The 27,479-nt window shown below is 41.8% G+C and overlaps 4 protein-coding genes across 7 annotated transcripts; 1 reads left to right on the top strand and 3 right to left on the bottom strand.

Annotated features, from left to right (window-relative positions):
- Positions 1-9,403, bottom strand: gabra6a (gamma-aminobutyric acid type A receptor subunit alpha6a). 2 transcript variants are annotated; one of them, XM_037076364.1, is made up of 11 exons: positions 9,267-9,403; positions 9,104-9,193; positions 8,550-8,656; positions 8,393-8,460; positions 7,774-7,994; positions 7,606-7,688; positions 7,380-7,523; positions 6,229-6,381; positions 5,877-6,127; positions 2,923-3,164; positions 1-450 (listed from the first exon to the last, which is right to left on the bottom strand). In XM_037076364.1, the coding sequence occupies exons 4-11, from the start codon at positions 8,393-8,395 to the stop codon at positions 429-431; spliced, it is 1,119 nt and encodes a 372-aa protein (XP_036932259.1). In that variant the 5' UTR covers positions 8,396-8,460; positions 8,550-8,656; positions 9,104-9,193; positions 9,267-9,403; the 3' UTR covers positions 1-428. The 2 variants fall into 2 exon arrangements, with proteins under 2 accessions (XP_036932259.1, XP_036932260.1); XM_037076365.1 differs by lacking the exon at positions 9,104-9,193 and having other exon boundaries at positions 9,267-9,395.
- On the top strand, positions 9,200-12,248 carry nudcd2 (NudC domain containing 2). 2 transcript variants are annotated; one of them, XM_037076368.1, is made up of 4 exons: positions 9,200-9,641; positions 10,525-10,573; positions 10,662-10,813; positions 11,425-12,248. In XM_037076368.1, the coding sequence occupies exons 1-4, from the start codon at positions 9,453-9,455 to the stop codon at positions 11,506-11,508; spliced, it is 474 nt and encodes a 157-aa protein (XP_036932263.1). In that variant the 5' UTR covers positions 9,200-9,452; the 3' UTR covers positions 11,509-12,248. The 2 variants fall into 2 exon arrangements, with proteins under 2 accessions (XP_036932263.1, XP_036932264.1); XM_037076369.1 differs by lacking the exon at positions 11,425-12,248 and adding an exon at positions 10,883-11,363.
- On the bottom strand, positions 11,845-16,357 carry ccng1 (cyclin G1). The gene is made up of 6 exons (XM_037076366.1): positions 16,166-16,357; positions 14,385-14,648; positions 14,032-14,285; positions 13,573-13,651; positions 13,172-13,282; positions 11,845-12,976 (listed from the first exon to the last, which is right to left on the bottom strand). The coding sequence occupies exons 2-6, from the start codon at positions 14,646-14,648 to the stop codon at positions 12,785-12,787; spliced, it is 900 nt and encodes a 299-aa protein (XP_036932261.1). The 5' UTR covers positions 16,166-16,357; the 3' UTR covers positions 11,845-12,784.
- On the bottom strand, positions 16,180-27,126 carry LOC119007047 (septin-8-A-like). 2 transcript variants are annotated; one of them, XM_037076362.1, is made up of 10 exons: positions 27,097-27,126; positions 24,901-25,015; positions 24,588-24,783; positions 23,907-24,093; positions 23,645-23,806; positions 23,183-23,279; positions 22,848-23,016; positions 20,604-20,736; positions 20,326-20,513; positions 16,180-17,753 (listed from the first exon to the last, which is right to left on the bottom strand). In XM_037076362.1, exons 1-10 carry the CDS (start codon positions 27,124-27,126, stop codon positions 17,699-17,701), a joined length of 1,332 nt encoding a protein of 443 aa, XP_036932257.1. In that variant the 3' UTR covers positions 16,180-17,698. The 2 variants fall into 2 exon arrangements, with proteins under 2 accessions (XP_036932257.1, XP_036932258.1); XM_037076363.1 differs by lacking the exon at positions 16,180-17,753 and adding an exon at positions 18,059-18,747.
- Positions 27,127-27,479: the final 353 nt, after the last annotated feature.

Here is a 27,479-nt window from a genome sequence, read left to right as displayed (position 1 = left end):
TGTTTCTTGGTTTGTGTGTGCCTGAGCGTCATGCATACTGTATGTGTGTGTGTGTGTGTGTGTGTGTGTGTGTGTGTGTGTGTGTGTGTGTGTGTGTGTGTGTGTGTGTGTGTGTGTGTCGGTCCGAGGGGGCCCCTGAGAAGTTGTTGTGTGTGTGTGCTTTAAAGTGATTGAGGCCCCCGTGACAGGAGGCTCTTCAGCGACTGATCAGAACACAAGTGGGCAGTGGTCACAGCCTGTGAAATGAATAGATGTGCGGCGGGAGAATAAATGAGTTTCTGATTCATTTCCTCTGTCGGATGAGAGCGGGGTGACCGCTGAGAGCTCGTTCACACACACACACACACACACACACACACACACAGAGGAGGGTGAGGTGGACGCTGAAGGTCTCTCTCCGGCTGCACGCGCCCCTTCCCTGGGTCCGGCTAGTTCGGAAGTTCCACGTCCCTGCAAGAGCAGAACACAGCCAAGCACAGGATGTGAGAGGGAGCATGCAGAAACACCATCCTCTCTCTATCTGCAGCACCACTGCACAGCCCAAACTGTTCCTGTGGCTCCCTGTCCTCTCGGTGCCTCCTCCAGAAGCACCCAGCGAGAGACTGAACGTGAAAACGTATGCAAAAGGGACTGGATGCGATGCAGCTGTTCCCCGTGCTCTCCATCTTGTCTCTCTCATTACTCTGCAGAACGTTCTAAACAAAAACAGCCATAAAAATTCTCTGACAGGAACATGAGAAGCATGATGAGCAGATTTGCACTCCCCAGTGTTACATAACACATCTTTCTCTCTCTCTCTCTCCTTTTCTCTGTCTCTCTCTCTCCTTTTTCTCTTGTCTTTCTTGGACATGGAGCTTTGTGTTCTATAAGTGGCTCACTTGTAAGTGGGAAAGTGAATAGTTGCTTCTTCGTCTGCTTAATGTACAAAGTAAGCTCTGTTTTTTTTTTTTTTTGTTCGCTTTTTTGTTTCATTTTCCCCATGGAGGACCAGGAGTTGTCATTAAAGACGGCTGGGGGTCTGCCAGCCCTCAGGTAAACCTTTCGTATAAAAAAATGAGAGCTTGATGCACATTTTTTCTTCTCAAATTAACTGAGCCCTGTTTCTAAATCTATGATGATGATGATGATAAAAGCCACGGTGCTGGCGTCAATGCAGCAACAACGCCACCTAACATCATTCTCCTCTCTCTCTCTCTCTCTCTCTCTCTCTCTCTCTTTTTTTCCTTTTTCCTTTTTTTTTTTCCGCTTACAACTCCCGAGGCTGTTTCAGCAGTAGAAATTATTGATGTCTTTACTGCCTAGATAAAAGTCTTTGACAAAAAAACTGTGGGTAGTTATTGTTCCACTGAAGCCATCATAATTAGAGCACGGTGAGACAGGTTTGTGGCTCTCCGAGATACAAAGGAAGTGTGCATAAATATCCTCCGTCCACTGTCTGATCTTTTTCTTTTTTTTTTACCCCCCTTTTTACCTCATTTGTACAAGCATGCTGGATGCCCTCCAAGTGTGCCTCTGCTATTTTTACTAGGTTGCATGAAAGGCTGTTTTGGATCTGCTGCCTTGTCACGCACGACTCAAAAGGTTAGAGGTGAAACTCCAAAAGGGGAAGCTGACTGAAGATGTGATCGTGGATACAAAGCACTGGCAGCACGTATGTTCACGTCAGTGTCTGGGGCTCAGTATGTTTGCATCAGCACAGTGTTTTCTCCTCAGATCTTTTAGTAGTATTCAGATGAAACAATGTGAGAAAAATGAACCGCTCTTTTATAACTGATGAATATATTCAACCTGTCAAAGGGAGTCGCAGGTGTAATCCCGTGAAAACAGAAACCTCGTGTCGGGCTGGCAGCCAAGAGCAAACACCTTTTGTACTGTTTTGTATTGTTTGGATGCGTCCCAAGCTCCATTAATTGACTTCCTGTGCAAAGTCTCACTCTGCCTGCGATGATCAGATTATGAAAAACTAGGGGTTTTTCGCAACGTGTCAATATTGACAGTTACCGTGATATTTAGTTTATTATTTATAGTTTACAATACACAGATGAGAATATCTTGTAAAAAGATAAAAAAAAAATATTCCTATTGTTTTCATCTTCACTTTGTTATGGAAGGTGGAGGTAATGCACTTTAACGTTGGTTTCAAGGTAGAAGGAAGAAGCAGTAACTAGCTAGCTGCTACCACAGCGTGTAGCTACTGCTGCTACCACATGAAATCATGTCGGAGGGTTTGAAGGACGACAGCGAGACGTTCTGCTGTACCACGAGTAGATTCTGCAATAAAATCATTATCGTAAGTTTTTTTTAATCATATAGTGGAACGTTCTGATCAATACATCTGTGTTGAAATCAGCAGGAGAGCTAGTTAGTTGTTAGCAGTCTCCGGGCAGCAGTGTTCTGCAGTGCGTTTGGCTACGGGAGCAAACAGCTTCGAAGCTAATAGCTTACAGCTAATGGGGGCTAATAGAGCTCAACAAACAGCAGGACTGAGACTTTCTGTGCGGAGGAACATGAAGCGTGAATCAGTGGGCTGTAGTTTGATGCAACGACAAAATTTACAAACAAAAGCAAATAAATGCACTGAAGTACAGTGAGTATGTGGCGTTTGGAGGTTAAAATATTTCGAATGCTAATACTGTTAAGCCAATTAGCAACGAGGGGTGACATTACCAAAGTAAAGAAACAACATCATGAGTTTGGTTCTGTTTGCTTCAGGACGGTTAAAACAGTCTTTGGGGAGAGTTTGAGAGTGTAGTCGGAAAAAGTGATGTTCCTCTCTGACGTTATGACGCAGAGGAAAGAGCGGAAAACTCAGTCAGTGTATCATATGGTTTTGAATTAAGAGTACTAAAAAAAAGAATACCAACAGTGACAGTACCAAGACGGATGTTAATGCAACATGATGAGTAAGTGTGACTGCTGTACCTGGCGCCCTCCATGGTGTCCTTGGCCAGGTAGATGTACCAGTAGACTAGGTTGAAGAGGGCGAAGGTCAGGGGGAAGAGGACGCGGGCGTACGTGTCTATGGGGCTGGTGCCGGCCAGCTGCGGGATTTGAGGAACAGCCGAGCCCTGCTGGAGGAAGATGGGCACCGGTGGAGCCTCTATCTCGCTGCGACACACCGAGTGGTTTCTCCTCTTCAGGCCTTCCTGAGGGCTGCTGTCCAACTGGTGGGACGGGAGCGGGGTGATTTGGAGGAAAACAGGAGGAGGTGAGACAGGATTTCTGCTCAGTGGATTGAAAAAAGGGGGCAGGTAGCATGAAAAAAGAAAAACTGGCCAGCGAGTACATATATGGTAATTTTAACATGATGGAGTCATGTATATAAGCCTGGAAGTAATATTTGTTCCCACAGGAGCGTCCTCTCAAGATAGCATGCAAACATCCCTATAGAACGCAGCAGGTAGTTAGCTGGATGCCCACAGGATGGTTGGGAGATTATGCAGGGAGGAGTGTTGGAGTTGTTCTCTGTTCTCACACTGAGGCTATTTTTAAAGCATCCAACCATGAGCCCTACACGTGAGACAGATCCCAGGAGGACTCTGTGGTGGCTTACCGTATTAGCATAAAGCATATAGCTCGAGATGAGAGCACTACAACAGCACGTATTACTATTTAATGTGTGGTGTGCCTTGAATGGGAAGAACGGAGGAGGCATGGTGGCTGCTTGGAAATGCACAGAAAAGAACTCCTATGTGTGGCTTGATTTCTACCCCCCCTGCATCTGAGTCTGCCGGTTTCCTGTTCATCATAAGCATCACTGCATCAAACTCCCTGCGACAATGAGGAGACTCCTACCTCCATTCACCATTATGAGCTATGTAAATGTATTGGAGATGCCACCACGTGATACAAATCACACCCCTTCTTCAAGTGATAGCGGAAGTCTCATGTTGCTGAGCAGGGTCGCAAGTTTTGGAACGTAATCAACGGTCCAATAGTCACGGCAACAAATTATGGAGGCTCAGATTTTTTTTTCCCCGTTTATAACCAAAAAAAAAAACTGCATTGCTGCTCTGATCATCGACTTCTGTTACTCAGAACGCATAGAAAAAAAACAAACTGGAAAATATGGATGGATACAAGAGGCCAGTTAATCTTAGCTGCTTTCTGGCCAGTAGACGTTTTGTCTCTTCACTGTGTTTCTATATAAAGCTAGCAGAAGATTAGCTTAGCATTAACAACAGGAACACAGGGAAACAGAGAGCTAACCAGGTCAGCTAAGGCTGCCGATAGCTCCCAAAATGTCGAACTTATTTATGACCTTTGAAATATGTTCAGTATCTTTTGTTTTAGATGTGTTTTTCTTAACCTTCACATCTCAGTCTTACCTGAAAAATGAAGCTATTCCCTGAATTACACGTGAAAAATTATTTTCCTGATAAGCGTCTTAATCCGAGTGATTATTTCACAGAAAAGTTTCTCTCTTCCTATTCATGCTGTTCACACTGATGTTTTAAAATGGGTGGAGCTCTGCTGGAAACATGCGATATCACATATTTCCATTCATCAATCAGAGATTTGAATCAAAATGTGAAGACAGCGGTCACATTGTTTGCTCATATTGACAGCACATTCAGTCAGATGCAATCAATCCACACCAACTCAGACCTAAAAAGGAAAATCATTTGAGGATTAAGCTGTTAAACTGCAAATAAATAGATGGTAAGATGTTGTTTTTCAAAACTTTCACTCTAAATGATGATTATTTAGAGACATACTAAAGCTCTAAAACACTGTCTTCAAGTGCTTTCACATTCTAGTACACCATTTTATCTACAGTTTTACATTATTTTATTTTAACAGCAAAAAGAAAAACTATTTTGAAAATGCAAACTTAATGAATAAAACTCTTTAACTGTACATTTATTCAAGAGTGGTGGGGCCCCACAGTAAGAACACGACCACCACAGCTGGATGAAATGGGGAACTAAATATTTTTAAAAAATAATAATAATTAAATGGTGGTATATGAAATATAGCCTGTTAATCATTATCAATTAACCAAAATAAACAACATTTGTGCTACCAGCCACCAAAACTAAGACCAACAGTGACAGACATGAAACAGATTAACAGCTTCCACCGCCGCTATACAAAAATGACAGATTATCAGATTACAATGAATGAGTGACTGTAATCAACCAAGATTAAATGGGCAATTAGATTTTAGTTATATTGTGAAAAATGACAAAATTGCAGTTTGATAACTATAAACTATACAATAACTATGGAATTTGTCATATCGTATTATCTTTTTTTCAAGATTATTTGATTCTACCAAAATGTAAATGCTACATGTTCAAAATGCATTTTATTTTAGAGAGAGGGAAAAGAATGTGATAACAAATAATAACAAAATAACATTATTTGTAATCCAGTTGGTTATGTTACTAATTCAAATAATCACCATGAAACATCTGTTCAGAAAGTGACTACATGTCAAAGTAATCGGACCCAACGCATTACCTAGAAATTGGCATTTTTAGAGATTTGCCATCCCCCACAGTTTCTGAGGCCAAAACCACTGTCGTAACTACAAATCCCACCTCTGTCACAGTTTGTCAGATGCAACGTAAGTGCTGACCACAAACAAAACTCATCACGTCACAACAATGTTATGTGCTGAAAACTTGTATTTTGAGTTAAACATGTGTGTGCCGCTGTGATCTGACCTTCTCACTGAAGTTACGCAGTGCAGAAACAAGTGATAGAAACACCATTCGCCCTGTTACAAGATGCTGAACCACCACAATGAATAGAGCTATTATTTCAAGGTGGTAAAGGTTACATAATGCTGCTTTAAACTGGCACAGAAAGGTGCAGGGAACATGTGTTCATCTTATCCTTTACCGTTGTCAGATAAGTCAGCTGCTCACCGAAACTGTGTCGCCATCCTCACTGCCCGTAGCCAACACCTCCAGCTTGTCTCGTCTAACGTTCTGCCTTTTTAGACGGTTGGCCTGTAGGGTGGCAAAGTAGTTCACCGCTGCAAACTCGATGAGAGCAGATGCTACGAAGGCGAAGCACACGGCGATGAACCAATCCATGGCGGTGGCGTAGGCCACTTTGGGGAGCGACTGACGAGCGCTGATGCTCAAGGTGGTCATGGTCAGCACTGTGGTGATGCCTGAAGGAAGAAGGGCATTTGTGAACACATTTGGAGATGTATTAGCAAACATGATAAGTAGTCATTAACATTGGTGGGAAAGACATTGGGGGGGGGCGTACCAGCAACTGTGCGTGCAGGAACAGACTCCTTGTTGATCCAAAAAGAGACTTGTGACAGCACAACAACCATTATGAGAGGGATGTAAGTCTGAATGAGGTAATAGCCCAGCTTCCTCTGCAGGTGGAAATGGACCACCTGCACAGAGTAGTGACCTGCAAGATAAACAGAACGTGTGAAGAGTGCAACCCCCGAGGGGCCGAGCAGGGTAGCACACAACGGATGCCCTTGCCCGCCCTTGAAACAGAATAGCTGCTGAGAGAAACATGAAGATATATCGCCGCTGCTAGGAGCGGAGCAGCCCGCAAACTGTGAAGCAGCGTGTGAGAGACAAGAGGCAGAAGAAGGACAAAAAGGAGGAGGGAAGGAGGAGCAGACATTTGGAAATGGGATAAAGTCAGGAGGAAGGAGCGGGTGAGGACGGGGGGGAGAGGGAGGAGGAGAGCAGGCAGTGTCACTATGCGTAACACTGCCCTGCTCTGTCTAAACACATGCATGCAGATATTCACAGACCAGAAGCACGCTGCATCAGGCAAGGCATGCACACACACACACACGCGCACACACGCGCGCGCACACACACACACTCACAGTGGTTCTCTGTCTGTTTTCTAAATGGGTATCATCACTACGTTTTGGAGCCTGCCTCATCCTTTTCCTCTCTATTCCAGGAATCTGCTGGGTTCACAGCAGGGGAGCACTTTTTCTTCTGGTGAAAAGAGGAAATGCACACACACACACACACACACCCACACACACACACACACACACACACAGACACAGACACAGACACAGACAGACACACACAGACACAGACAGACACACACACACACACACACACTACTCGATCCTTCCTCCTTTCTGTCAGTGCAATCACTAGGCTTTAAACTCCATAGTTCTTTTTAAGGCACACCGTACGCATTAGGCCTAAGCATCTTACACTACATGGCTGCTCAAGGAAGTCTTTGCTTTTTTTTTTTTTTAAATGACTACTGTAATTGGAGCGATGGACACCAACGAAGGGAATCATTTAAGGTCTTTCCATTTCAGATTCATCAGCTCATGCACACATTTTTATTCATCTTTTCATATTAAACTTCAGTAACAATGTCTTCATGAGAAGAGCAGTGCGGTAGCTGACAATAAGCATTACCTGTGCTGGATTTGAAAACCTCACTGGACAACGACTGTCCCACCAGATCATACTGCAGAAGACTGATGGACTCCGGGGGACAGTCGACAGATGCTATTAGCCCTTTCCTCCAAGTGAACATGATTTCACTGCTTGTGTAGGCGTCTGGAAATGCAAAGGCAATTAGAAAAAGGAAAACTCCAACATCACACACACCTGTGAATCTGGACACATCTGTTATACTTACAGCTTCCAAACCTCAGAGGACAGGCGTGTCCGTCCATGGGGAAGTCCATCAGTCTCATCGGACACTCGGCGCTGATTGTCAGTCTGACAAGAGAACACAAGCCCAAGATATCTCAGTGTCCGCAAAAGATCTCGTCAACGCGGCAAAAACTGCACAGTGTGAGATTACCTCATGGTGTAGAGCACGGTCCCATTCTGCATGATGCGGAAGAGTTTGTTCGGCGTGGTCATGTTGTGAGAGATAGACTTCTTTGAGTTTCGGAAGAACGTGTCTGGCGTCCAGATCTTTTCCACCATTTTGTTGTTCAGCCGCAGAATTTCAGTGGGGCCCTCGAACTTCAGCCGCTCATCAACCCACATCTGACGGAAGAACATGTCCATGGTGTACTCCTGATGCGCGAACACAACGTGTCAGTGGGTGTAAAACTTTATACTCGATGAAGAATACTACTCTAAATTTTAGATCTCTGTCAAGTCCCTGACACTCATCAGCAAGAGCCTTTTCAACTCGCAGTGGAAGGTGAGAAGAGAATGACGAGGCCATGATGGATGCCACTCATCCCACATAATCATTAATCAATCCATTCAGCCATTCCCTCTATCTGACATGTTGTCATATTGATGTAGAGGCCATCAATAATGCAGTTATAGGGCTGGTCAAACAGATTAAAGCTTATTAGATGGTCTCATGGCAGATTGCCCGTAAGGCAGGCGTTCAGTGGTCAGTGAAGCGCTCCTGTCTCTCACAGTCAGCACACATACATCTCTCTACAGCGGCAGTGTCTTACCATCTCCACATCCGAAACAGGTCCAAAGCTGGTGACAAAGATGTCCGTTTTCACCTCTGTGACACCACCTGCAACAGCAATTAACAACCGTACAATGCCCACAATATATACGTCTTTGTTATTGATTCTTTAGGATTTAGTCTGTAGTCTGTGTTACCTCCAGATCCAGGTCGCAGTCGGTTGTCATAACCGTCCAAAAGTCGATCCAAAATGCGAGTGATGTTGTCCGAGTTAATCCTCTCATTTCCACTTACATTACCAAGACTGCAGAGAAACAGACGTTTAAACTCACAGGCTCATTATACTTGAACATATGGTCCAGCGAACAGGGAAGACTTACCTTATCCAGCAGATAAAAGTAGCTAAAGTTAATGTCAAGAGAGCCATCGTGGGTAGCATTTATCCCCAAATTTGCAGTCAGCTCTCTGAACTCATACTTAATATAACAGTGTATGAGATGAGTCAAGAAAAAAGAGCCAGACGCTCTATCAGTGTCGTTAAAGTGACTGGTAGGTGTACATAAGGACAGAGGAGGCAGCAGTAATCCAATTAACAGATCAGTAAATCCACTCCATTTTTAGACAAACAAGGGATATTATTGGTTTCCATTAAAGTCAAAATAAAATTAGCAACAAAAACAAATAAAACCTAAAGTGAACTCATCAAATTAAATCACCCTAATGAGAATAAATCACAGACAAATAATAGGACCTGTATCTTATATGAACGGTTGTTCTTGCTGTAGTTCATACTGGTGGCCAGAAGATGGCGCTGTGGCGGCGGTGTCTCTCACAACCGGAACTGAAATGTAGAGAAGAAGAAGAAGTTTCGAGAAACAGAGGGGAGCTGTAACATGCAGAGAGGTAGCACCTACCAACAAATACTGTAACAAACTTAAAAAAAGGTGCTCATAACAACTGTCCCATGACGCAGTGGGTGGGTTAACAGTGCTAACGATTAGCCGCGTAGCAAACTGTTAGCACAACTTCTCCGCTCGCCTCACAGTGAGAGAGAGTTAGCTGACGTTAGCCGACCGGTCAGCTGGTGACAAAGTCGCAGCATGTCAGCGCACTTCGAGGAGAGGAGCGGTGTCGTCCCCTGTAAGACACCCTGGGGCTCCTGGTACCAGACGATGGAGGAGGTCTTCATCGAAGTCAACGTGCCTCACGGGACATCTGCTAAAGAGGTCAAGTGCCACTTGGGATCCAGAGAGGTAGAGCTGCGTGTCAAAGGGGAGGAGATAATCAAGGTGAGGAGTGTTTTCATCTCTCACTGAACACGTCTCTGAGAAGTGTCAGTGAAAGATGAGGGATCTCTTTTATGGTTTTTTTTTTTTTTTTTTTTTAATATATATATATATATTCTCTTTAAAGGTTTGTCTGCTTACTGTCAACTTGAAGTAAAATATGCGATCATTTAAGTCTGTGTCTGTCACTCTGACGAAAATGATTAAATCATAAAAATCAAACTAATAAATGGCAGACAAAACCGCATTTGATTTGCATTTGGGTCACTATAAAGGACAATTAACATTTCTCAAATAATACGCTGAAAATTAGGTAAACCAGTTATCGTCCTGATATTCTGCATTTTCTGATTATCAGTGTCTGATTTTTCTGTCGGATTACAGATAAAAACAAACTGATTTAAAAATGTGCTACTCACATAACATCCTCTCAGACAATTTCCCACCCACATCTAGATCTGATTGGTAACACGTCACAATTAATAGCCTATAAACATGGAATAAAAGGAATATGCAAAGCAACAAGAACCTAAAAGTATCATGTAAATGTAGAAGAGAGGAAGGTTGAAGTAGCAGGAAAAAGAAACACTTAATTTAAGTTCCTAAAATTGTACTTGAACAGTATTTGAGTAAATTGTACTTTAATCACTGGTAGTTTGAAACATTGTCACAAAGATTTTCTTTCTTTTCTATTCTTTTATTTTATTTTTTTCATTTATTGTCATTGAGAAGTGAAGAATCTATGAGGTATTCTCATTAATGAAGCTGGAATGAGATTGTTTAGTCCAACTTATTAAAATAGCTTACAATTAATTTAATGGTTGACAATTCATTGATGAATCATTTCAGTTCTAATCCTAAATCTCTTCTTTTTACTTTCCAACAGGGAAAGTTGTGTGACACAACTGTGTCAGACGAGGCAACGTGGACACTAGGTAGGTTTCACACTTCTATAAGCACCTTGGATTTAAATGTACAAAACCACGCTCATCTCTAACCCCGTTTATGCCTTTGTCTGCTCAGAGGACAAGTGTCTCATTCGAATAGTTCTGATGAAGACTAACAGAGAGGCCGGGAACTGCTGGTCCTCCCTGCTGGAGGGGGAGTACTGTGCGAATGCCTGGGTCCAAGACCAGATGCAGAGGAAGCTCACACTGGAGAGGTTCCAGCGGGAGGTGGGTTTGATTAAGTTTCATCTAAAGGATCATGGTGTGAGTTTTAAAAGATGTTGTATGTTGTTACAGGTTACCACTTGGATGCATGCCTGGGTTTTGAATTATTTACTAATGCATCATTGATCTGCTACAAGCCATTCATAATAACATCTTGGGTTGCCAGGTTGTGATGAAATTCTTGGGCTGGTTTAAGTTTTGTTATAATGTAAATATAAATGTGGGCAATCCATAAATAAATGCTTGTGGGTTTCTCACTTGATAAAACCAAGTGGTCAAGCAGTCTTCCTGGTCAAAGGGTTGTTTTTCATAAATTGTAAACTATAACATTATAATTATGAATTGTCATATACTGCTTTTAAATTAGTTCAAATTACCCTAATAGTGTGCCTCTACTGGTTTGGGGATGTTTTAAGATGCACAAAGCAACGGCAGATGTGTTGTTCTCCAATTATACTCAAATAGTGCTTCTCCAACTACTTCTAAGGGTTGTGAGAAGAATAACAAATAAATTCATCTTCAGAGTATTGCTGATATGCATACAATGCCATTTTATAGTGTGAGTAAAATAACAAAATGTAGCATATGACCAAATTGCACTTCCTCTCTGCTAGAATCCTGGATTTGACTTCAGCAGTGCAGAGATCTCTGGGAACTTTGCTGGTGGTGGTCCGGACTTTTCCAGTTTACAGAAGTGACAAGTGCCATGATGTTACAACCCACTACCGTGGTGGGGATGCCTCACTAAAGAACACTACTGAGGACATCCCAGACATGCAGGAGGACAGTGGCTTTATCAGATCTTCTGTGATGAGAATCAATGAAGATTTGTCTTCAGAGGAACTCAAATGTATTGATCAACAGGTATTTTTACAGCAGCCTTCTGATGTGTGTTATCTGGGCTGTGAAGGACTCATTGTTCAGGCCTTGATTTGGCAGGTGGCAGAACAGCTGACAAGGATTGTTCAATCTGGTTGATAAAAACTAGAGAAAAGGTTTTTTTTTAAGTAATGAGGAAATGGCAAGCACAGCGATGGCTTTTCAATAAAGTTTTTATTGAAAGGTACAAGTATAAGGTTAACCAGATGGTGTGTTCAATTAGCCATTTTGAATTTGAGAACACATTTTATTTTTATCACTAAAGAAACTTAAATTAGACAGGGAAACTGGCAAAGAACAATGCAAGACAACTTCCAATCCGCATTTCCACTGCAATTATCATTTTCTTTGTGTTCTCTGCATAATTGACAACTGAAATCAATTAACACATGTGGTGCTTCACTCTGTGTACACACAAATCTGTGAAAACAGCTCATCTGTAACCGCTGACATTTCAGCACAGTATGGTTAGCCATTCATGAGGAGATCGTCACTAGCCTCACTTCACCGGAGAAAACCGGAGCTCCCTCGCCATATCAAAATAAAAAACAAAAAATCACCTTGGGTAGGAGTGTGCATTCAGGACAGTTTAGCAACCTAGGGTGGAAGTTAAGGATTTCGGGCCCGATTTCTTGGTTCCATTTTTGCTGTTCACAAAATCCTTCTCCCTCCTCTTCCACATGGTGGACTGAGGACCTAGGTGGTTCTATACTTATGAGCTTAAAACCAGCAACCCGTTCAAGGAAATACCAAACACCTTGGTACGGATTTAAACGAGAACATACTGTACACTTGTGCAAGCAACTCAACCAGGAAAGTAAAACTTAGCATGATGGTAGTAGATAAGTGTTACTCATCATTGAGGCTGATTAAATGCAGTGTGCATGATCAATGTATGACAACGAACAAACTTGAGGAAAACCGTTACATTCTAATCTTTTCCTTAAAGACATCCATCATCTACGATGAAGATCTGTAAGGAAAATAACTGGGCTGTACCAGGCGACCACACTGCAAGAAAGTCACCCAAAAGTTAATTGGGGACCGCTGTTTACTTTTCTCTGCATGCACGGTCACCTATTTGTACCCCCAGGTTTAATAAGCTGACTCAGGTATGGTGGGAAGATGAGTGATCTTGTAGTAGCTGTGCTTCAGCTGACGTGCAGTTCTTCCCGAAATACACCAGCGAAGCCTCTGGCTGTTAGGCCTGGAGCACCTGGTGGTGGCATATTCAGCCAGGCATTTTCCAACCAGCTCCCGCACACAAACCAGGTCCCCATCTCTTATCTGCACAAAAACATAACATGCAAGTAGGATTATAAATTCAATACCTTGATTGGAAAAAAAAACACTACATCATGTTAAGGCATTATTGGATTCTAAACAAGAAAAAAAAAACCTACACCAGAACTAACAAACAATCATAAAACATTACTTCTTATTAGTTCAGTTCAGAAGATAATAGCTTTAGTTGGTACTCACGTTCAGCTGCTGCTGCAGACTTTGTAGGACCTCAAATATTTTGTCAGTGTTCTCAGGGTCATGTTGCTCCTGAGCCTCATAACACAGGAGAGCCATGGCGAGCAGAGATGGCTGCAGAAAGACAGTATAGGTTCAGATGATTTAAAAAAAAAAACACACAGCACAACAAACATGTCTTGTTTAAAAAGACTGATGAGCACATTTTTGAAAAGAATATTCAACACAAATGGCCTACATTATACCTGGATTACCACTTCAAATGGTTTGCATGCAGAATGAAAGCTGTTTGATTTTCAATCAAACTGTTAGCAAAGTGGAACAGCTGGATGCATCTTAAACAATATAATTCCAACCGTAAATAGGCCATCTTTTAAAATGTTAGAAGAGCAGTTATTTTTTACCTTTATTTTGGAGAAGACAAATGAGCAGTGACAGGCTTTCAGCTGAGCCTCCAGTCTCTCAAGGCTCAGGATCTTCTTGCTGGAAGAAGAAAGTGCTTTTAGTGTCAAGAATTCAACCTCAAGATAAGATGAATGTGTGGCAGGGCTCACTCAGTAAGAGATTTATCTGCTTCAGTAAATTTGGTCACTGAAAAAAAAAAAAAAAAAACACACCAGGCTATTTTTATGCACAAACTTGAGAACCAATACTGGTGATGTTTTAAACAGAAGGGTTTCATGTTTTAGTTTTCCTATCGTGCTACATGATTTCAAATAAGACCATGCCTTTTGGTCTTGCAAATATTTTTGGCTAGTATTCTCTTTAAAGACAAATATGAAAAGACACATTATAGTAGGGTAAATATAATCTTGCCGAGCTATGGTTCAGCCCTGCAGGTTGATGTGTCCATCTGTCCTTACCTCTCAGCGTCGAGCTGCTCCTGGATGTGGCTGTGAAAGAGGCGGAGAAAGCGGAGAGCTGTGGGGGCCTTCACCTTCCAGTAGAGCTTCTCCATGATGATCTTCTCCATCCTCATCATATCAGACACTGTGAAGCGATTCTGACTGATGCGGATCAGGTCGTTGGCCAGAGGCACATTCTTCTCTTCTTCTGAGGACTTAATGGCGATGTAGAAGCAGCACAGGCCCACACAGGAGAGGTGCTTTGGTTGAATCTGTGGAGGGAAAGTAGACAATACATAAGTATAAAACAACCTGTCTTTTTCTAGAAAACCAACAAAGTCTAAATTCTACGCATCTGTGTATTGACCAACCTTCATCACAGAGAGGAATCGATCCAGCAAGCTGATGGCCAGCGAGAACGTGTCTGAACTGAACCCAAAGAACCTGGTCAGGGAGAGCAGATCCTTCACCTCCAGCTCCCTCAGTTTGGTGGTCATCCTGAGGCCATTGTCCTGGGAGCTCTCGATGAGCCTCAGGCCGCTCAGCTTTGGTTGGTATCGGCCCTCCAGATCTGTCAGGGCCTTCAGCTGAACTGCAAAAGGCTGTGCTCCAGGTCCTGTCACTGTGTCAATCATCTGTGTAGATAAGGAAACAGAGCTGAGTAATACTGACTTAATCAAATATAAAAAGGCAATATTTTAATTTCAAGTCGCACTACTGATGATATGACAAGATTGTTCTTATGACTGAAAACATCATCTGTGGACACAGGTATGACCACATATATTTACAAATATTAGAGCTGAAATTATTTGTCAATTAATCACCTCATTGACCATATAACCACAATTATAAGCATGTCTTATTTGCACATCAATAGATGCTTGTACAATACATTGTGACGGCCAAGAGAGCTTCAATTCCTTGTTGTTTTATCAGTCAACTACTAAATTACTTGCCATTTATTTTGATACATACATTATTATTCCCTGGTTTCTTTACTCCCCTATGACAGTAAAATGAATATCAACTGGTTGTGTTGTGGACAAAACAAGACATTTGTAGATGTCATCTATGGGGGGTAGGATAGGATACAATGATGGACATTTAACTTTCCTGACTTTTTATAGATAGGAACAAGTAATCAGTCTGGATAATAATTCACAGGTTATTGAAAATAATGGTTGGCTGCAGCCCTATCCCCTGGCAGGTAGGGACACTACCTCTTTCACGCTGCTGCAACAGCCAGAGAAGCTTAAATTTGCATCTGAGACCTGGGACCAGTAAAGGACAGCGCAGCAGTCGCAAAAAATTAATATAAGGAAATCCCAGATGCTATCGAGCCATGTAAATGACTGGGTCGTTTCTGAATAGCTCTACTTCAATATGAAAAAATGGTTGAACACCGTTTAGCATAAGAAAACTCTACAACTTAACTGAAATGATCTGGCTCAGGGGTATTTGACACATGATGGTAGTAACTTGCAAGCTATCATGTAACAAGCTTTCACCTAACAGCTGTCATTGAACTGGACTCAACTGGACTGGACAGGGGTACACATGAGGGACACATAACGGGAACATGTCAAACAAAGTATCTCATAAATTATATCACTACTTTATCATGTTTAGGTTAACACAACTGTCTTAAAATATCAGAATAACTATGGTTAAGTACATGTTTTGATAAGTTTGGTAACAACAGGATGGTTTATATCAAAAGAGCAGGCCTCTGAGCGGCAGAGCAGCAGACATGTCAGGACATGTCCCTGCCATAGACACCAACGGAGAGCTAACACAGAGATGACAACAACAAACCCGAGTTATATAACGCAGTTTTAACCGTAGAGTGTTAGCTAAAGTCGTAACACTTAAACAGCATTAAAACAACTGAAAGAAATGCTTTACGAATGTAACATTAAAAGGGGAAATGGCTTACTACACAGACGTTTACGACGTAACCATTAGCTAAAACTGCTAATGCTAACATAACGTTACACCTATTTACTAAGTCCACAGGGTTAGTTTAGTTTCTTGAAAACACAGAATAGCTTCATAACAACGTGTTTTAAAGTTTTAAATCGGCAAATACTACTCTAAGTTTTACACATGCCTACTAAACATGAAACTGATGGAAGACTGGTTAACTTACCTTAGCTCAAGTTACGTTGTCTTTTGGTGTTGTGAAAAATCAGCAATTGCAAAAAGCCTCCGTGCGCTTGAAACAAGCGGGTGAAAAGAGGTTTAAAACACAAGAAAGTGTAAGTATGAACTTTCACTAAAGAAAGTTTTAAGCAGAGGTTAATTTCTGCCTATGCACACCCCCCTACCCTTGGCGTAAGGCGATGGGGAAAAGGGCAGTTTAGCTTTTAATGCGGGCATAAAACCAAGCCCATGCCCAAACATGGTGAGCTTTCATTGGTCAACGATGGATGACGTCAATCCCTTTATATTTCAATTGGATAATGTTGCAGCCACTCACGATTAAGGTCCGCCCTTTACGTGCTGGATGGCCAATCGCAGTTGGGGAGGCGGGACATGACCGAAAAATTGCGACTCACTGTGTCTCATCTCTTATTATGTTGACAATAAGATTGTATTGAACTTTAAAACACAAAAATCAGTCTAATTCTAGGGAACATCAAGCGCAACAATAGATGCAGCAGTTCACAAAGTTTAGCTGCGTATCTATTTTTGCATTCAGTTAAACAGAGGCCATTAAAAAATGTGTACAACATGACAAGAGCTGGTAAGTAATAGATCAAAAAGACAGCAAATACATTAGTGAATCTTCTGGAAGACTTAAGGATTTATTCAAATGTCAGTGTTATGTTTTCACGGGCAAGGCATGAACACACTGCTGTCACTTGTTCTTTCTAAATAGACACCCACGGGCAGGCTTCTGGAACAGTCTGGAAGGAATCTGAACCTGCTGAGACCACAGCTTACAGCAACCTGCCCCGTGTTGACCTTCTCTGTCTCAAAGTGCAGTCATGGAGAGAGCAAGGCATGTTTTCAATAAAGTAACTCTTTATTAAATATCAGGATATACAAATCTGCAAGCAGGCCCACACAGGCCCACCATCTATGAGATTTATTCCTGAATTTTTATACATCCAGGCTTTTTTTTTTTTTCATTAAACAACAGTATATATGGTTTTTCTCAGTTTAATGCTATAAAATACTTCTATCCAGATCTTTTTTACACAACATAGGGCGGACATATTAGTATGATAGGGCACCTTATACAACGATTCTAGATAGTATTTGCACTATGATTGATTTAAAGTGCTTTCAAATCAGGATATAATGGACTATCTTTACAACACTTAACGACAACATCATGTCACTTTATAATATATCTTTCACAGTGTAGATTTTCATCAGTCAAGAACTACAAGCATAACATGGCAGATGATAGAACATTTAGCACATTCAGTACAAAAACAGGTTTTGGCAATGACAATCTTTTAATACTGTTAGGAATGAGGGTTAGGAGCCATGCAGAGACCATGCTACAGAGCACTGCTTAGAAGCCTAAAGGAGAGTTTAGTAGACATGGAAGACTTCAGGCCGACTCACTTCCAGGGATGTTAAGTGCATTTCTAGAAAACCGTTATTTCACATTGTAAAAATAATACACTTGATTTTTAGTCTGTGATCTTTTGATGTGGTAGAAAGTCTTCTAATTCAAATTCCTTCCTGAGGTTAAGGAGCACGCAGATGGAAGACTAAAGAAGCTATGAAAAGGGGAAAGAAAAACCAGATCATTTATCTGAACAAGCAAATCTGACAAACATTTAGAGCAAAGGATGAAACAGTTTAGTAGGCATTTTGTTATTCGTCTTGTTTGCTGCCACTGAAAAGGCCCCCCAAAAATTAAAAGACACTTGAATTAAATGAATAATTTACAGAAACACTCTTAAATCAAAATCAGGAAACCATGTTTGGTGATGTCATGACTCATGACGGGCTCATCATGAAATGCTTCACAAATGACTGGTGTGATGGGAGGTCTGGGAACAGATGACCTGATGACATGTTCGCTTTTCCATTGTCATTTTTTATTTGAATATAAATGAAGGCAAAATACTGGACTCACTTTCAGACTCACTGTAAAGTCATTTTCTTTGTAACTTTGCATAAAGTGATGCTAAACAATTAAATTATCTCACGTCTCACTACCAATAATTAAAAAAAAAACATGTATCAATATATTTTTTTAGCATTAATAGACATTGTTTAAAAAAAAAACTAATGGAGACCATTTAACTTCTATATAACTGCATGTATAAATATACAAAAATGCTTACTGCATGTTAAAACATAAAATGACTCACAACCATCAGATCAAGTCATTAAGCAGCCAAAGGTCTCTTGTTCTATTTCCATCAAAGTTTTTTCTCAGTGAGCAACAGAGACAACAGGAGATGAACACACAGAACATAAAAGAACACACGCTACATGTTATGACAACACTCCATGGATTGTGTGTCTAGCAGAGTCAGCATTAGGGACAAATTAAATACACTGAGCGAAGCTACCTTTTTGATCCGTAAGTACACAGCGGCTTATAGCCATCACATTATTCAGGCTGACATACGTGCATTGTCACTGTGACACTATGTCCACACATACAGTGTCAGGAAGTAATGTCAGATATAACAGTCTCTTTTTCCCATGCTGATGGCAGACACATTCCTGGTGTCCCTGGGTGTTTGATCCACAAATCAACTGAAAGGGGAAAATGAAACAAAATGTGGGAAAATAAATGAATAAATGAGGGATGTTGAGTGGTAGAAATCAAAAGGATAAATGAATGAAATGAGAATGAAACAATGTTCAGACTGTAATCTCTTTAAGCATCCCTTTCCTCACTATAGTCTTAAACTTGAGGCTGCATTCGGAGCCAGACTGGCAGCCCAACTCTTATTTTTGACTATTTAAAATTTAAATCAGACTGAAAAACCTTGTGGAAATTAATTCCTCCAAATCAGATTTAGTCCATCCTCATAGGTAGGCTGAAATCAAATTAAGAAGTTTCTCAAAATGATCTCTCAAATGGGTTTAAACTGTCTTTTAAGGAGAAGTTCCCTTAAGAATGAAATAAAAAATTCAGTGATTATATACTCTCTACTCTGGGTAGGGTTGTATCCGACAACACATAATAGCTGACCAACCACAACTGAACCACCAGAAATGGTTGCATGTAAAAATGTAGTTTTTCTGCCACTAATGCTGTCTGGTGATACTGTTTTGGTTGCATCCTGGAAAAACATACTTAATTTGAAATAAATAAATTAAGCCTATGACTTGAAATTTGAAAAACGAATCAGCCTTGCCTAAAATGTTTAACTTATTCAGATGTATTGTCAACACCTGACTTTTAATATACATTCTTCATCTTAGACAGAGTCCAGTACATGACATATTTAGGCACTATCTTCTCGATCATTTTGTGTACATCTTTTACACAGCCTTTTTTTGCTGCATTTTTGAATATGTAATAATATCCTAATGTCTTTTAATAACATTTTGTTATACAATACAGCCAAGGGGATCATTAGAGTTATTTTATTACAGTATTTTAGACGTAAATAACCCAATACCCTAGAAACCACGTGTTAAAATCACATCCTCTGCCCTGTGTGCATTACACTGGCTTAAAGTCCTTGTGCGAGCTGCCATTAATAGTGAACTAGGCTTTTATTTAATCACATTTGTTTCAATTTGTCCTCGTCTTCCTAACTGTGGATTTTCAAGGCTAAGCGTCAGACTGTGTGTGTCAGGTTTTTTTAGCGTACGCTATCATTCCTGACATGTAATGTTTCCACCTGCAGACATGATTACAGCTCTGTGTAGGATGCCTGAGTATCATCTGCGTTGCGCGTGGCGTGAGCATCGGCGAGACCAGTCAAATGTAAACAGACATGCCCCTGCCTGAGATACAGTCTGGCAGGTCAGCCCGCAGAGAAATAAGCATCAGGCTGCGTCATGCAAGCTGTGACCCCTCCTACTATGTCTGGGCACACAGTGTCAGTCCGAATCTGTCCCTGTATCAGTTTCTGAGCCAACATGGCTTCTGGGAAGATAACACTATCTCATTAATCACATTGTATGCCTCCCCCCTCTCTGTCCAATCAACTGGCTCAGAGAATACACGTTCATGTCCAGTGAAAATAATGCATCAGTGTAATTAACCTTGAATATCTTGAAAGCTCCATGTTGTTATTCAGCAGCATTAACACTCGCTCACAAAAGCAGCCACTTGAGCAGCAGTACAAACCAAACAGATACATAAAGCAGACTTACTTCTTCTTGTCCTTGTCCTTCTTAAACGGTTGTGAGCAGCCTTGCAGGGCCTGTCCCATCAGTGTCTCAGCTGCAACCTTTCTTCTATTGAACGCGTTCATCTCCTCCTCCAGTTCCCGTCTTTTCTCCTCCAGATTCCTCTTTTCTTCCTGGTGCATCCGCTTGAGCTGCTCAAACCTCTCGTGAAGCTAGAGACGACGAAGGTGGCACAACGTGAGGCAAACCAAACGTGGCGCACTTTCAACGAGCGGTTATTCAATGATGATGTCAGCCCTCACCTCTTTTTCCTTTTCCTTCAGCTCGGCTTCTGTCTCCTTCACTTTGTTGACAAACATCTGTCTCATTTCTTCTTCTTTGCGCTGCAGATCCAAAAGGAACTCCTTCCTCTTGGCTTCATATGTCTCCTGAAGGCTGCAGATCAACAGTGAGCAATGTTAAACCCAGTCAGATTAGTATCAAGGAGCTGGCTGTTTTCAGCTGTTAACTAACTAGTTTACTTGGCGGTGATTATCTTAGATGACATATCACACAAATAAACCAATATACTGCAAGTTACAAACATATATACATAAAACATGAGCTAAATGACTAAATAAGGTTGCATAACCTGCATAATCAATATGCACTGACTCTAAATTATATATACATACTGTTACTTGATACATACTGTATATTTCTGAATGCATGCGTGTTTATATAACTGTGTCTTATGGAGGTTATTTTTACAGTTGGTGGTGACACTGTGACTTCCTGCTTGCGCAGCTGATCGTTTTTTGATTGGACAGCGCTTGAGATGTTTCCTAGCAACTGATCTGAACAAGACATTCCTAAAGTGTAGATGAGGCTACCTGATTTAGTGAATCAGTTTGAAATGAGCTCGTATTCCGCTACCGTACTAACATGGATTCAAGTAGCTACTTTGACCCGATCTTAAACTCCATCTGACGTATCAGATCTGTCATTTCAGTGCTTATTGCTAGATGAAATTTATGGAGGCACTTAAAGCGAAACTCTCGCCCAAATGCAACCTAGGCTTTTTTGTGAATGTATAGGAGTCAAACCTTTGTGTAAAAGCATAATTACAACAAAAGAGGCACTTTTAAGACCGTATTTTCGTTTTTGGGTTAAGCTCATTTCCAATGCAAGTGCTAGGGGCACTTTTACACTTGCTATTTTTAAAACACTAAAAAGGCTCAATTCAACGTGAAAGTCTGCTCGTAGTATCACCAGGGTCTCTACACATGAACACGAGCATTGTGAACATTGTTTGCTAAAAAGAAAGTTTTTGAACAACTCACCTTAGCAGTAGCTTGTTCTGCTCCCAGTCGTCATGGCAGCCGAGAAGTGTCGATCTCAGAATGCGACATAACATGAAGGTGGGTTAAGGTGGACCGCTCCTAAAGCTTAGTTCCATATATATGCACGGATAATTTGTTGTTTTGTTGTTAGTGAAAAACAATATTGAACCTGAAGTTGAAAAAGGAGCCTCATTTAAGAAACAATACTAAAATCAAAAGCCAGAAAAGTCACATGAGGTATCGTGTGGAGTTTGTAGTTTTGTAGTTTTTGCCGAAAGACAGTAGTTCCACCTTAACTGTCCTCCAGGTTATGTCACATTCTGAGATCGGTACTTCTCAGCTGCCATGATGACTCCGAGTGGAGAAAGCTAGTGCTAAGGTGAGTTGTTCAAAAACTTTATTTCTAGCAAACTCTGTGTACACAAACAATGTTCTCAATGCTCGTGTTCATGTGTAGAGACCCTGGTGATACTACGAGCAAACTTTCATGTTGTGTCGAGCCTTCTTAGTGTTTTAAAAATAGCGATTTTTAATGCTAGTGTAAAAGTGCCCTCCCATTGAAAATGAGCTTGACCAGAAAACAAAAATAATGTCAATCTTAAAAGTGCCTCTTTCGTCGTAATTATGCTTGTACACGAAGGTTTGAGTGACATATATTCACAAAAAAAGCCTAGGTTGCATTTTGCCAAGAGTTTCACTTTAAAGTTTCAGGTGAGCCAAAAATATACCCAAATACATTAATTAATTATACCGTCAGTTAAATAATTAACCTGGAGTCTAAGCAGACGCATGAAGCTTTTATACTTTTCCTTCAAGCTCTGATCAGTTGATAGAAAAGCTTTAGCTTTCCTTTATCCTCTATAAGTTAGAAAAAATGTATTACATAAGCACATCTTTAAAAATATACTTTTATAACACACATCATTTCCAATTTTCCTCATCACATTTAAAAATACCTCATGTTTATATAATAATGATATGGACGCTGTCATGTATTAGGGAAGCTCAGTCCGTAGGACTGTGTGTGACGGTTTGTCTTAACATATATCACAAATTTGGTGAAACACAGATTGTATGTCAGAGAACACGGTGTGTTCTCACACTTAATCAAATAAACACTGCTATTAATGTACTGTTTACCAATGAAGTACTTTGTCAGCATGGTAGAGAGCATCATAAGAGAGCAGCAGTGTTGCGTGATATCACCGCTATCCCTATTTTCACCTGAACGACTGGCTGTCCGGGTCTGTGTCCTTGAAGCCCATCTCTTCCAGCTTGCAGCGACGGTAGAGCTCGTAGTGTCGAGCGTGCGTCTGCTCTCGGAGATCCTCCATGTTCACACGCAGCAGCATCTCCCTCAGCTTCACGAAATCACAATGGTTTTCATTCTCCACTGAGGAAATGAAAGAAGAAGTCACTTAACGCAGCTGGAAAAAAAGAGAAACTGATGACTGCTCAGTGCCTGCTGTGCTCGTCATGTTAATGTCCCAACTGAGCAAGATCAGCTTGCTTTTTGGGAGACTTCTCCGATGCTTGTCAAGTCAATTCACTGCACTCACCCTGTACTGATCCCCAGGGGTACAGCCTCGCTTTCACCATCTTGTTTCCTACTTTAACGTCGTCCACACTTCCAACCACAGCGAAGGGAAGATGAGTCTGTAACATGCAGCACTGATATTGGTACAGTATGCCTGAAAATGATTCTACTGTTGTCATCTCCAGGATATCATTCTGCTGTTACAACATGCATCAACACACCCTGTGTGTCAACTTCAAATTCTGGCTGATGTTATGCTACTTCACTAAGTTCCCTGCTGAAACTCTTATAAATAATTAATAATAATTGTGGAAATGCACTGAGTTCCTCCAGATGGTCCTAGTCCCTGTGGGCAGTTCATGCGTTTTAATGTGGCTTTGGTATGAATACAGTGGTGGAGACAGTGAGGATGCATTTAATAGTGCAAAATATACGTCTTTTTCATGTATTATGTCTTTACGCTTGTGTGTTTTCTAAGACTCACATTCATGGAGGAGTTGATCTCTGCGACAGCTTCATCCTCTGTGGGGAACTGATAAATCTGCACTCCGTTACTAACCAGCTCGCTCATGATCTTGATCTTTAATTTGTCCAGTTCGCTCTTGGATACTGTGTCTGCCTTTGCGATAACAGGGATGAGGTTCACCTGCGTGGAAAAAAAAACAAAAAAGGAACACACGAGTGACATGTTGAGGAACCGGGAGCGTAACTTTGGTGAAGCACAGACAACCGGATTTCGTGGTCACCTTGCTGTCCAGTTTCTTCATTGTGACGAGGTCGAGGGACTTCAGGGAGTGTCCGGTGGGAGCGATGAAATACAGGCAGATGTGGATTCTTGTGTCATGGCAGTTGAACAAGGAGCGTCTTATTTTCAGCTCCTCTTCCAGGTACCTTTCAAACTGGGCATCGATGTACTCAAGAATGGGTTTATAGCTGCGTAGACATAAAAAAAATAAATAAATTATGAACACGTATGAACACCAAACTTCAGTCTCCTTGTTTGAGAGACATGTTTGGATCCACGTTACAAACTGTAACTTCAGCCTTTCAGTCAAAGAGTGCCTGTTTTTTTTTGTAATCCTCCCTGCTGCTGGAGCACTCCAGTTTCTATAGAGAATGCATTAGTTCTACCAGTCATTTTCCCTCTCCTCCCTCCCAGATCACATGCCGGACACAGGCCCGATCTCTTTCTCTATTCCATACTCTGTAAGTGTGTTGGCTGCAGTAGCAGAGCAAGACGGGGGGAAATGATTAATAGCTGCTGCTGATCCGACCAAGAGAAATTTCTATTACTAGCTCTGCAAGATTTCTGTAACAAGTCTTCTGTAACCTTTAAACAACCCACAATGGTTTCATTTTCTGTCGGTCTGATAGCACTCAGGTACCAAGTCTAAATGTAAAATAAAAGCCTCTGCAAGTATCTCTACCTTTCCTCTTTGTTGATCTGGTCTCCGAACCCTACAGTGTGCACGATGGTCAGCTTGAGGTTGACGTTGCTCTCCTGCAGGTCGTACGTTTGCGGGCGTAGCTGCACGTCGCTCTCGTAGTGGCTGGCCTCCTCATTTTCAAATGTCGTATTGAAAAGCGTGTTCATCAACGTTGACTTGCCTATCCCGGTCTCACCTTGAAACAGAGAAGGGAGAACGTGACACGGGGTGAAAAGGGGACGAGGAAAAAGACTGCTTCAGCATTCGCCAATGTGACGTCCACTGCACAGACATCTCGTGGGTCCAGACGTACCTACGCAGAGGATGTTGAAGCAGAATCCCTGTGCGACTGATTTGCTGACCAGCTGATCGGGGAGACTGTCAAACCCCACATGGCCTCCGAGGTCAAGGGTTCGCTTTTCTTCATTCTGAGTGTTTGGTAAAGAGGCAGGGCAAAAGTTTTACCTTCATCATCATTAAATACAAAGAGAAAGAACACCAACGAACAAACGAGTGGTAAGCAAGAGTTGGCGGAGGTTAAAAGAGTCCTCCTGTCAGATCCCATCCCCACACTCTGCTTTCAGGCCTAAAAGCATTCTTTGCTAATGAGGTCCTCTCTCTCTTCCACTTAACACACGGAACAATCCGACCTATAAAAAGGTTCCAGTCTCTGTATCTCAAAACCAAAAACCTCCAGTGAAGAAGCACACTCATCCAGCAAGAGCACAACGAGCCAGGAGAGTCACCCGATGTCATGCTTTCTCGTCTGTAGTTTACTACAGTGTGTTTGTAAGATGGTAGTGGTTTGTAATTGTAAGCAGGTTTTTGTCTACGGCCGGACCTGACAAATACTTACATCATCAACTTGTCCGTCAATTTCTTTTTTTCCATTATCAGATTAGTCATTTAGTCTATAAAATGTCAGGGAATGTCTTAAATGTGAATATTTTCTGGTTTCTTGACTCCTCTGTGACGGTAAACGGGGAACATTTTTTCACCTTCATCTTCACATTTAAATGTTACCTCATGCTTCGTGAATTCAGAGCATGAGGAAAATATGAAAACAGACCACACCTGGGAGACAGTTGCCACCAACACCGGTGTGAAACACGTCACTCTATTGTTGACGTTGGATGCTTAATGCCTTTGTGCACGGCAGATCACATTACAGCAGCCAGAGGTCATCGATTATTTGTCAACTGCTTAGTTTATCCCCAACTATTTTGATGATCGATCCATCGGTTTTGAGTAACATTTAAAATTCTCATGCTCTAGCTACTAAAACGTGGATCCTCCATGGCAGCAAACTGAATATCTTTGGATCGTGGACAAAACTATACATTTGAGGACGTCATCAAGGGCCTTTGGAAACACAGAACAACATCTTCCACTATTTTCTAACATTTCAAAGACTGAACAAACTTAATGATTAACAATTAAAATAATCGTCATCAGAACAAAATCATCAAATTTAAGGAACTGGGACCCTTTTCCTCGACAGATGGTTTTAACATAGTTGACGACTGACCATTGCTTCAGCACTACTTTCACACAGTTTTGACAATGATAGCATGATAGCAACAGGCTGACAGCTAACATAAAATACATGAAACCATTTGCATATGTATGCATACTTTACAGAAAGTATTCTGGCCCCGGCTGTTGGAAGATTCACCCTGGGATACTGGCATCATGTAAAAGGCTCGACATGAGGACCAGGATGTGTTCAATACAACAATCATCCGCTTCTGTCCCCTCTCTCTTTCACTCACACACACACACACACACACACACACACACACACACACACACACACACACAAAGAGCTCTTTATTTAGATGTTATTTCACAGGGTGGGAGGATATCCAAGCTGCTGGCTGCCCTGGTACCCATAAGTCCCCTTCACAGGGACACACACACATATACACTCACACACTCTACCTTCACTTTAAATCTGCCATCATCTGCAGAGCCTCACGCTGACCAGCAGACATCCACTGGAAGCTACGGCGGCTCTTTGTTAATTAACACATTGCCATGAATGACACGTTTGGCTGACACATACTTAAACGTATTTTCGCTGAGCCATCTCGGGCAGCGAGCTGCCACTTGAGGAGGATGCTACTTATGTTTATCCTCTTAACTTGGTGCCTCCCTGCCTGCTGCCCCGCGTTCACCTGTCAGAGGTGTCGACGCGCTGCACGATCGGATGCTTCGTTTTTTTTTTTTCTTTCTCCCGCACGTCCCCGCAGGCCGACGGCGCATCATTTCCCCTCAATCCGTCCCACATCTAAAAAAAAATCCATCTTTAACCCGATTTCATTAGTCACCGCAGCGATCCTGCTGCATATCCACACACATCCCATCACCTCTCTCTCTCTCTCTCTCTCTCTCACACACACACACACACACCTGAATGCTACACTCTTATAGTCTGACTCCCTATTTCTGCTCTGAAGACAGCATCATTCACCGCGGGGCCCGCAGACAAACACACCAGCGTACTTACTGCGAAAACATCTATCTCACTGGCCGCCATCGTCACAAGTGTCTGTCAGTGTGGGAGCTGAGAGGCAGAGCTGCTCTGCGCTCAGCACAGACGGACTCTCTGCTCCCAATATGGCCACCGTGAGGCTGCACCCCCTCTGTGCTGGAGGGCGACATTACACCAGCTCCACACACGTCCCGGACACACAGTATTACAAGTCTGGAGCAGATGCATAGTGTTCTTAAACTTCTGATTTCTGTGGCAGCCCACAACATGATGAAAAAAGCCTCTATTTAATAAAAACCAAAAGAAAGGAGAGCGGTAACACTGTACAATAAGGTACACATGCACCAACTGAGCAATTTTCATACCCATATTTATTATTTATTGATAACAATTACACT

The sequence above is a fragment of the Acanthopagrus latus genome, chromosome 18 (assembly GCF_904848185.1).
Source record: "Acanthopagrus latus isolate v.2019 chromosome 18, fAcaLat1.1, whole genome shotgun sequence".
Taxonomy (NCBI): Eukaryota; Metazoa; Chordata; class Actinopteri; order Spariformes; family Sparidae; genus Acanthopagrus; species Acanthopagrus latus.
The sequence above is the reverse complement of the archived record's forward strand: the minus strand, read 5'-3'. Positions and strand labels throughout refer to the sequence as shown.

Coding starts and splice junctions, on each gene's coding strand:
- gabra6a (XM_037076364.1), bottom strand. Junction 6,382..7,379: donor GGTTTTCAAATCCAGCACAG/GTAATGCTTATT, acceptor TTTATCTTGCAG/GTCACTACTCTGTGCAGGTG. Junction 6,128..6,228: donor TCCTGCACGCACAGTTGCTG/GTACGCCCCCCC, acceptor TTCTTCCTTCAG/GCATCACCACAGTGCTGACC.
- nudcd2 (XM_037076368.1), top strand. CDS start 9,453: ATGTCAGCGCACTTCGAGGAGAGGAGCGGTGTCGTCCCCTGTAAGACA. Junction 10,574..10,661: donor CGAGGCAACGTGGACACTAG/GTAGGTTTCACA, acceptor TTGTCTGCTCAG/AGGACAAGTGTCTCATTCGA. Junction 10,814..11,424: donor TGGAGAGGTTCCAGCGGGAG/GTGGGTTTGATT, acceptor CCTCTCTGCTAG/AATCCTGGATTTGACTTCAG.
- ccng1 (XM_037076366.1), bottom strand. CDS start 14,648: ATGATTGACACAGTGACAGGACCTGGAGCACAGCCTTTTGCAGTTCAG. Junction 14,286..14,384: donor GATTCCTCTCTGTGATGAAG/GTTGGTCAATAC, acceptor TTCCCTCCACAG/ATTCAACCAAAGCACCTCTC. Junction 12,977..13,171: donor GTCTGCAGCAGCAGCTGAAC/GTGAGTACCAAC, acceptor GTTTTTGTGCAG/ATAAGAGATGGGGACCTGGT.
- LOC119007047 (XM_037076362.1), bottom strand. CDS start 27,126: ATGGCGGCCAGTGAGATAGATGTTTTCGCA. Junction 25,016..27,096: donor GTGAGATAGATGTTTTCGCA/GTAAGTACGCTG, acceptor CCAAACACTCAG/AATGAAGAAAAGCGAACCCT. Junction 24,784..24,900: donor CTTCAACATCCTCTGCGTAG/GTACGTCTGGAC, acceptor CTCTGTTTCAAG/GTGAGACCGGGATAGGCAAG.